Source organism: Cariama cristata, unplaced genomic scaffold (assembly GCF_000690535.1).
Source record: "Cariama cristata isolate BGI_N322 unplaced genomic scaffold, ASM69053v1 scaffold13, whole genome shotgun sequence".
In the NCBI taxonomy this organism is placed as follows: domain Eukaryota; kingdom Metazoa; phylum Chordata; class Aves; order Cariamiformes; family Cariamidae; genus Cariama; species Cariama cristata.
Window position 1 is genome coordinate 62,412 of NW_009608746.1, and position 10,267 is coordinate 72,678.

At 42.8% G+C, this 10,267-nt stretch overlaps 2 protein-coding genes across 2 annotated transcripts; one reads left to right on the forward strand and one right to left on the reverse strand.

Annotated features, from left to right (window-relative positions):
• The first annotated feature begins 201 nt into the window (after positions 1 to 201).
• SCRG1 (stimulator of chondrogenesis 1) lies at positions 202 to 1,426 on the forward strand. The gene is made up of 2 exons (XM_009697240.1): positions 202 to 437; positions 1,372 to 1,426. Exons 1-2 carry the CDS (start codon positions 202 to 204, stop codon positions 1,424 to 1,426), a joined length of 291 nt encoding a protein of 96 aa, XP_009695542.1.
• Positions 1,427 to 4,934: 3,508 nt separating this feature from the next.
• SAP30 (Sin3A-associated protein, 30kDa) lies at positions 4,935 to 10,062 on the reverse strand (the record flags this gene model as incomplete). Its single annotated transcript, XM_009697241.1, has 3 exons — positions 4,935 to 5,270; positions 7,244 to 7,342; positions 9,940 to 10,062. Coding segments are annotated over 3 exons (345 nt in total), but the record flags the coding sequence as incomplete, so codon positions are not given.
• Between the last annotated feature and the right edge of the window lie 205 nt (positions 10,063 to 10,267).

The following is a 10,267-nucleotide window of genomic DNA, read 5'->3' on the forward strand; positions in this document are numbered from 1 at the left end:
AATTCCGCTGCAATATTATTTACCTCCTAGGAGAAAACACTCTTCAGCACTCAGGCTCAGACCTCCAAAATTTCACAGGAAAAGAGAAGAAAAAACGTAAGCCAGAAAGCAAACTGGGGAAAAGGGATCTGGTCAGCAGCGATACCCGTGTCACGTACCTCATTTCTCTTTAGCACCCCGCCGCAGGAAGCTTCGCAAAAAATGAAGACGGTCTCGGCGCTGCTCCTGCTGAGCACCCTCCTGGGTACCCCCGCCGCGCCTTCCCCGCGTCCCTCCTGTTACAAGAGGGCCCTCAAAGACCACAACTGCCAGAGCATCCCCGAGGGCACGGCGAACCTTCGGCAAATCGACAACGGTCTGCAGGGTCACTTTTGGGAAGGGAAGGGCTGCGAGGTGATCTGTTACTGCAACTGGAATGAATTGCTCTGCTGCCCGAAGTAAGACCATGCTCCTTTCATACGCGCTCGTGCAGTTCTATATGACCGCCCATTCTATTTCCATCGGTTTAGAGCTTCCACTGGAGGAATAAGCTATCATTTTAAAAACATGCAAATGGTTTGAAATTATATCAACATACAGCCAAATACCTGGTACGCTGCCAGTTCTCAGGGTTTGTTTTTCAAGGGCTCACCTAGGACATGTTTAGTGTATTCTGTAGACCTACATGTCCTATCACAGGGGACTTCAGCATTTGACTCCTCTGTTTGATCTAAACAAAGCATGAGAACTACATCAAATCCTTATTCGCAGCACTTTGCAATAAGGATCTTTTCAGGACCATAAACAAAACCATTTGATTTTTGCTCCACGCTAAAGAATCGTATTGCTATTCTAAGTTGAATAAATGATTCCATGAAGGCAGCTGTTTAAAGTAGAGAAGCAAACAGGGGAAACAGGGGTTCACCAATGCCCGCAAGGGAGGGAAAAGCTGTAGCCCAAGAACGTCGACGCTCCTCTGGCTTGCACTGCTGACAATGCCAAACAGTGACGTTGTCGCTGAATGTGGGGGTTTCTTTTTGTTGTTGTTTTACAGAAAGAAGGTACATCCCAACAAAATTAATGTTGAGTTTATAAACACCACCAGTCCACACTGGTTTGAATCAACAGAATGTAGTAAGAAGTATTATTTCGTTCAGCTTGCCAGCAACATCTTTACTTCAGGAAATTTAGATTAAAACATCAACACTTCAAAACTTATTAAGACACTAAAATGCGATGGCATCATATAGGCAAGCAAAAGTGACTTTTTATATGTGCTCCTCTTAACACCCAAGTTTCTCTGATAAACCAACGATCTAATTATTTAAGTATCTGATAAAGCTCCAATAGACCAATGATCTAACTATTTCAATATCTGATAATATCTTCCAGGGATATTTTCTTCGGACCAAAGATATCTTTGGTGATCCCCTGCAACAGTCAGTGATGGACATCAAGTCTGCTGGTGATGACAACAGATGTCATTCTGCTATCACGTAATAATGCTTCCAAGCAGAAAAACAAAGCCACCACCACCAAAAAAAAAAGTCCTTTCTAACCACGAGACAGTGCCTCTTTTTAGATTGCAGAAGAGATTCCTTTCTACACCTTTTTGCAATTTCAAATATGTAAGAAGTTCTCCTTTCAAATTTGGTAGCTGCCTTCACTTTTGTAACGGTGTAAAAGACTTTACAAGCTCTTAATGCATCCTAATATGCATCCCCAGCAAAAAAACTAACTCATGTTACTCAGCACAACATTCTCAACTAGTTTTGATGAAGAAACTCCAAGCTTAAGCCTTCACGTAGTCAAGAACGTGACTCTCGTAGCAACCTACTGCAAGTGCAGCTTTCCGTTGCCTTATTGCCACCACACGGTTAATGTTGTATTAAGCTGAAGCTACGCAGTACCTGGCACTTCTGCAGACAGGCTCCCACATTCTGTTTAGGCATCTTAAACAAAAAGCCATGCACATGCCAAGGGTAAACTTTCACCATTCACATCTGAAAATTCCACTGGAGAAAAAAAAAGTCAACACTCACATTAATAGTACTAAAGCACATTTAGGTCTTAACTGTGTCTAGCTGGTCACTTGCATTAACCATGCAACCTGTAAAACCTTGAATTAGTTAATCTTACCATTGAACGTTTAAAATACTAGAACAGTTACCGTAGCATGTATATATATTCAGAAAGACATCCAAAGAGGATGGGATTGATGCAAGGTCTGTTAAGGCGACATATAAACCCACACTTAAGCAGCTTTTTTAATCAAGCCTTGTTTGAACTACAGTACCCCAGAATTAAGTTAAAATGCTGGCTTTTTATTTTTAGGCTAGCCCTGTAAGAAAAAAAAGGCTAGGGAAGTGAAAACAAAGAGGTAACTCAAAATATGAGAAGAAATCATCTTAATGCTTAAGAGGTACCATGACCTAGGCTGTAGATACACAGTCACCTCTCATTCCTGCCCACACTGATTGCAGTACAAGAAAAAAAAACCCAGCCAAGCACGTACGTCCTTCAAACTTTAAGGAAAGCCACCTGAACAAGCCAGGCTTACAGGCAGTAAGCCTGGCTTATTGCCTTACCTATAAAAACTCTTTAGCTATCAAGTCACTCATACAGCAGGTGTGTAGTACTGAAGTAACTACTTCGGCTTTTCCACTCAAAAAGTGTACTGTTCATCTAATAATCTTACACCGTTACAGTACAAAACCTGCTACCACCAGCTTATACCAGACTTATTTCACGTGCAGTATGTGACACCCTGATGACTGCTCTGTTAGTAAACGAGGGTTGGATAGCGGCGGCCGGGGGTGATTATACATGGCTAATAATAAATGTTTCAAGTAAATTTGTGCGTACTATTTTTGCCAAGTAATTTTTAGGCTACTGACTGTTAAACAAACAGTTTGTGTCACTAGGCTGTTTAAGCCTGGTTTGTGTAATTATCCCTGGGCTTCCTACCAAATCATCAGTTAAGGGTAAAAAATACCCCATAAATCTGGCAACCCACAGTCAAAATATCCAAAGTCATAAGAAAACATATGGTATCTGCTCTTGTGCAGAGCCCTCTGTAAGCTTCTAGCAGTTGTGCCATCTCGTTTCGACATGAATCATGTTGCATATGCCTGGCATTCACAGCTTTCCAAAGCAGCAGAAGCAAAAAATCTAATCTGGGGAGTAAAGTTAGTAGGCGGTTTTCAGTTACTTCCCTTCCACCACTCCTGGAAAATCCATAACCCACCCGAGCAAAGTGTTGCCCCTTTCCACACACAGCAGGATAGGGTCACCTAGGCTACTACTTTAAGCCCGATTTCCCACAGAAACTCGCTTTTGTTTCTCTCTCCAAGTTGCTTCTACAGGTCCTGCCGGACCTGCCGGACCCAGGTGAGAATACGCATCCCTGCCACGCACTCAGAGAAAAAGCTTTTATCCTTCGGCTGTCCGACCCACGGCCAGGTTCCCCGGCTGTTGATACAACTAGGACTTTGCAGACGACAAGCTGAATTTGTGCAAAGGATATCTGGCAAACAACTTTACAGTCACTGTAGCGAAACGGGCACTAAGACATCTCTCTTCAAAGGAATACCCATTTTAGCTGCCACTAGCGAGATATCGCGAACCATCTTGAACTTAGGCCAATACCGCAGCACTTTATTGTGGAAATACGTAAGACACTGCAAGTGAAAGAAATCAGGCTGCTGAGAGCTACTGGGAAGGCAGCCAGCTCGAGGTTAGAGGTTTATCATCATTCAGTTCTATGCAAGGGTCACAGGTCAAAACAAAAAAAAAACAAAAGCAAAGCGAAGCATCTTAGCTGCAGCGATGCCAGCAAAATAGTAGTTTTCAAAAAAACTCACAAGATGAATAGCAATCAGATTAGACCAATGAAATACTACTTTCTTATTTTCCCCAAATTAAGAAAAAGCTTTTAGACATCTGATAAGGTTAAAAGTTGCCACAAGTGCTAACTGAACAAGCTGAAGCAGTGTCCTCCTCTGCTCTAAGATGAAAACTCTTCTCCCTCCGCCTTTGCTTCAACCTATGCACACGGCTTAAAGCAGAAAGAAATCCTATTCCATACAGCACACATTTAGACTGGCACAATAGTTAAACGACAAAACAAGAAGTCATTCATAACATCATCTTCAACATCAGATTTTGCCAAGATATTCAATTAAAAGCAAAAGTATTGCTGGGTACTTTTTCTTATATGTTACTATAAGTTTTGGGTTTGTTTTTTCTGGGTTTTTTTTTTGGTTGGTTTTTTTTTTTTTTGGGGGGGCGGGGCGCAGCTTTTGTTTCGTTTTGGGTTTTTTTGTTTAAGACAGGCCTGATCTAATGCATGCAACAAAACCGAAATAGTACACCTAATAGAAGAGACCATATTGACCCAGCACAGACTCCGTCTTCCATTCTCCAATTAAGTTCTTCGCGGCAGTCCACGCAGATGAATGGAAAAGTCAGCAGCTAAAGGATTTCTTACCGAGCGGAAGGATTTCTCGGCACGGTAAGCTGCAGCAGTCTTTTCATCTGTACTTATAGCTTTGAAATTCGAGAGCTGCATTTTTTTTCCATTTTCATACAGGAGCAGGAAGGCCTCAGTGCTTGGAAGCACATATCCCAGCAATGACAAGATGAATAAACAAATCAGAAAAGCCCCCATCAATTCTCGTTTCCAAAGGGGAAAAAGAAAATGTTATTCAGCCACTTCTGCCTAGCTAACAACTGCAACTGTCATTTAAAGCCTTTCACCTGAAGAAAAATAACCTATTGCCAAGTCTACTCCAGCCTTTTTTTTTTTCAAAAGGCATCATGAGAACTTGAAGTACATTCATAAATATATCCTTGGCACACTTTAATTGAAAAATATTTTAATATTATTACATAATTAGTCAAAGCTTAACTATTAGGTACAAGTAACTCACTAAATAAGTTACAGACACACCCACTTGAGCAACAATATCAGTGATATTTATTTAAAATACTTTTGCTGAGGAAATTTGTTTCATAAGAGACGGTTTTCAAACAAATTAGCAAGGTTATGAAAAATAAAACAGAGACAAACTCTCTGGGGAGAAAACGTTACAAAGAAAGCTTCTGCATACCAACAAAACCTCAGTCTTTTGATTTGCAGCCTGAGTCTCAGTCCCAACCTTTTCCATCTAATGAACTCCGCTATCCATCTTTAGGTCTGGTTTGTTCTTGTCATTCTTCACCGAGTAGATGAAATATGTTAAGGTGTCCTTTTCATTCACTGGAATTGTCCTAAAATGGCAGCCAATTATCTATAAAGGAAAAATGCAAGGAAATTAAATAACCACTCTCATACGCTGAAACTGAGGATTCAGATTTAAATCGACTACGTTAAAAGATGGATCAAGCAGCTTAGAAAAAAGGAAAAGCTACCTCTCTTCAAAAATCTTTACCAGTCAAAAAAGGTAAACAGGAACTATTGTATCGAAAACTACCAACTAAATATAGCAGATTGTACCTTAATTTCCAAAGTAAAAAGCCCAGAAAATTTCCAGAGAAAAAAAAAAAAAAAGAAGAGATTTCTCAAAACAAGCATGGGAGTATCGTTAGATCTGTGTAGTTAAAGCTTGACTATAAAGCAAGTCATGACTATAGAATATCAACAGACAAAAATCTTTGAGAATTATAATGGAACAGTCAGCTCTTCAAAACTGAATGAGCTGTCAGTGAAAACCCACCATGCTATAACCACTAAAATATGACAATCCCTAAACAGTTCTCGAATCACTTCTGTCATTCCAGAAGCCTTTCCCTTCATCAAAATGAACACCAGCTTTAAAAGAAAACATGCAAAATATTATACTTGCCTCAGTCTACTCGCTGGCTTTTCGCAGAATGTTTCGGTAGATTAAAATTAGCAAGCGAGAAACATGGGACTGCTCATTTAACTACCGCTGGCTGCAAGTATAAATGTTTTGCCTAATTAGCAAGTTAAGAAGCTTTCTAAACCTCACCCTCAAAAAAACCTCAGAGAAACAGTTTGACAGAGTCCTTTGAAGTGGACTTTGAGTAACAGCTAGAGAAGTGTCCGCTGTCCCTTCGGACAGGTTACGGGGAACCACGTGTACTGCAAACTAAGGGAGTTCTGCCGCTACACCTCAAACACCTGCAGGTCAGTCAAACCAAGCACAAAGCAGCAGCTTTGCCCACGTACACCGTGCAGCGTAAGAATAAGCTAGTGCAAACACCCCACGAGAGGTACCCAAAGCAGACCCTCAGAAACGCCAGCTTCGCAGAACAAAAACTGCTCGTGCTTGTTCAAACCGCACTCCTGCTAATTCAAGAGCTAGCTGCACCTCAACTCACGTGTAAGAAAACGGAAGACTGATTTTACGTTCTTACTCATAGCGGCAGCAGCACTCTTTTTCACAGCTCAGCCTTGAGATCTCCCACACGTTTAAGAACCTTGCCTTTAATCCCCACAGGTTAAGGGAGAGACCAACAAAATGTCTGCGCCGAAGTATAACCGAGTGTACCACTGCACAAAAGTGAAAAAAACGGCAGCTATACCTCCCTGTTAAGAGAGGATCACCGGTTCTCCCCCGTATTTACCTCGGCAGGCGCTAACTGCACCTCTGCAGCGCAGAGGAATTCCTTTAAAATGACACTCACGTGCAGCGAAGACGCTTACGTACAGCTGTACTCACACACAGCTTCAGCACTCTTAGAAATATTGGTACGAAAAAACCTAATTTCATAACATTTCGTTTTTCTGATGGCAGACCCCAGTGGTTTTAATTAACAGAATTAATTACCAATAGAAGCCTGTTTTTCAGGTTTCCGTACTTTACATACACAGAAGCGCGTAGGCTCGCAGTAACTAGCTTCTTAAGGCAACGTCTGAACCTCACTGGAACTTCACGGCCACCTCTCAGTTTCTAGTTCTTTTCAGTAGGACACTTTGGGTGAAGGTGCGACTGATGCACAGGCTATAAATCCCTGATTCTGGGACATTCAGGGACACGCAGATCATCTTACATCATTCCAACTCCACGCCTCGTGTTTTCTTTTTTGGGAGTTAAGAATCCCTCCCCTGGAAAGAGCTTTTACTTTTGATTTACTTGGCTCAGGAGCTGCGGCCAACGAAGGAAGCCAGATAAGCAGTTCCCTTTTGTTCTCCTAAAATCCAGATTACATGTGCTCTCTACGGAGGATTTCATTGTATAGAAAGCCATACGCCATAGCAAGTTGCATTTTCTATTATGGAACAAACACTCATACGTACTTCAACGAGCTGTGCTTTGTTAAGTCCCGGTCTGGTCTGTAGCTTGAAGTGTCTTTTGTACCTTCGAAGTGTGTTTACTTGTAACTGATATAAATCAACCTAGAAGAAAAGGGAGGGGGGGCAGAAAGGGGAGGAAAACAATCTGATGTAACTGAAAAGGATTCGGTCATTAATAGCTCGCCTCTCAAAAACATTTTGGAATCTCACAGATGCGTAACTGTAAACCTTCAGCTCAGCAGATCTCATTTTGACAAAAAACAAACTCCACCCCGCACCTTCCAGCAGAAAGGAAAACAGCCCAGCTCGGTTTAAGAGCATTTCGTCGTTATCGAGCATGGCTCTGCCTCCCTATAACTGTGGACAATATTTGGAACTCATTATCGTACTTTAATCAGTTCTGAGGCTTTTTTTGTTTGCTTCCCCGTTCAAGCCTGATAACACCAAGCCCAGTAACAACTTCCACGTAACGTCTACGAAGATGCCGATTCAAAGGAGGCTCCTATATTGCGATTTTGGCCACCAAATTTTACACAAGCTACATGCAAGATACAGCACGTCTCCACCACGATCTAACATGTATTAGAACCAGGAAAAAGTCTAGAGCGCAAAGTTTTCTTGCTCTTGCTCTCCAAACACACCCCTGCTACCTAAGCACAAGGCAGCAGTTGTGTGCACGGGCATAGGGCATAGTTGTCCAAAACTAATTTTCAACGTGAGTTGACAGCTGAGAGAATTGCACAAGGTCCTCTTCGGGATACAAACGTACAACCTTAACCCAGTACTCCCTCGGTTTCGAGTCCCACGAATTCCGACCAACAGTCACTTCTCCCAGCAACAGCTTCCCCTCCCACCCTCCTTGACAACGCAGGAGAGAGCGGGCAAGCAAGCTGAGAAAGCAGGCTGAATGAGGAATTCTGCTACATCAGTGGCAATTACGGTAGTATTCCCCAAACTCCCTGCATTAGAGATTGGGTAAGGCATTCACCTTTGCTTTAAATTCATTTAGCAGTCTCCCTATGGAATACTTCAACAACAGTGCTACCGTATACTCGGTAACCTGGCCAGACCTGCTGCGATGCCGCCTCGCCTGACAGAGGACGGGTACCCTTTGGTATTCTGAAGCTTACAAGACAGAGTGGGGCACCCACGCCCCAGAGCATCACGCAGAGGAGCGACAGCTTTCCACCAAGTCCCAGAAACTACGGGGGCCGCAGAAGCCTCTTCCTCTCCTGTAGGAATCACTTCTAACAGGTAACGACGGTCATGACTGAGATGGAAACGGGGGGGCCTTGTGAGTCTTCAGAAGAATAACGCTTTTTTTTTTCCTTAGTAAACTGGATAGCAACTGAAAATAAAGGTCAAGGGCGAACGGGCATCTAAGGCACACAATAATCATACGGGATGAACATACTGCTGTTGACCACACAGCCAGCTGAAACTCCTCAAAAATACTTCCCAGGCAGCCTTCTTTCCTGCAGTAGTACCACTGAAAAAAAAAAAGCTCGCTTTCTTGTTCTAGAGATATCCATCAGCTGTGACATGTTTTATAATCCTTGCAGGAGAAAACAAAACAGGCCTGCAGGAGAGCTGCGATTACCACTGTGCCAGGGAGCTACCTGAAGTCACATGGAGCATTAGCTTTAGACACAACTTCCAAAGCAGCTATCCCAGATATTTAACAGACAAACAACACAGCCCAGTATCAAACTACTCCCAATCCCCTAAAATCCTCTTAGCCAGAGCCTTCAGACTGGAGCCACGTGCCTTTAGGCATGGATTCTTGTACAGTTTCATCACTTACGCTGCCAGTATCTGCAGATGCTGACCATAAGGATGCCATTAAATTAACACTTACGGAGCTATTTCTGAAGAATGCTTTAAAAATCCCTCTTAGAAGAGATCAGGTAGGCATGACAGCCTCTGCTTAAAATTAACACTGAAGAGCACCTGCTAAGCTAGGCTGTAGCAGAAATAATCCAGAGCACATGTAGGAAAAGGAGAGCCTTAGCTGCAGTCTCTCCCACTATCCTGGGAAAAGGTCGAAAGCTGTAGTTTTTAACGGGTGAGGTTTCCCTGGCCTGCAGTGGAGAAAACAGGTTGGAAAAACACCACCTTTCTCCACTCCTTTGGAGCACAGCTTCCCAAATGTCTCTTCCCCCAACGATGGGGAAAAAAACAAAGAGCTACCATCATGAAACCTTCTGTGTTGTAATGTGACTGAGGCAACGGAGTAACTGCAAGAACCATCTGTAACACATTTAGCACAGAAGGAAAGGATCGGAGGGACGAGGCAGCGAAGCATTTATATCCCAAGCCCTATGTGCAATTCCCTTCCAGTTGTCAACTCCTGCAGAAGACAGAGTCTGCTGGTGTGTGGCACAGCACCGCTTTGGAGAGGAAGCACGGAGAAGGAGAAAGCTGAAAACAGCAGTTTTCTGAGAGAACAAGCAGACACTTACAAATAATCCGGAGACTCTTGTTCATCCTACTCTGCACAATTAATAGAGAAAACGTACCATAAAATTCAGTTAGATTTTGTTACGCTAATAACTGAGCAAATCCAGAGTCTTCCCTTTCCCAAACACCCCGAAGTAAGGAGAGCTCTAAGAGCGGGAATGGGGTATCCGTGCAGACTTGGTAGTCATTAAGCACAATCTTAACACAACAATTAGAAAAAAAAACAACTACTTCGCTACCTCTGGAGTGTCGATGTCTTGCACTGGGGAGTCACCATCATCATCGCTGCCTTTCCTCTTTCTTCTGTTTCTCACACTCTGAATTAAGTTTTTGTGGAAGTCACAAATGTACAGATGTCTTGCCTAGAAGAGTAATACGGCGACTTTCAATCAAATCCACGTTAAGTATCTCCCAGAATCAGGCTATAAATGCACGTACAGAGACAACCCTTCAGCAACCACGGTCACATTGACCACATTGAGGAAGTTTTTCTACCGGATTCTTCCAACAAAAGAACGTGCTGTGCTACAGACCACTGCCACCAGACTCGGGTCGCAAACAAACAAA

Bases quoted from the DNA above. Each gene is read 5' to 3' on its own strand.
- SCRG1 (XM_009697240.1), top strand. From the start codon at position 202: ATGAAGACGGTCTCGGCGCTGCTCCTGCTGAGCACCCTCCTGGGTACC. The intron at 438-1,371 runs GTAAGACCATGC...AATATCTTCCAG, and splicing joins GAATTGCTCTGCTGCCCGAA to GGATATTTTCTTCGGACCAA.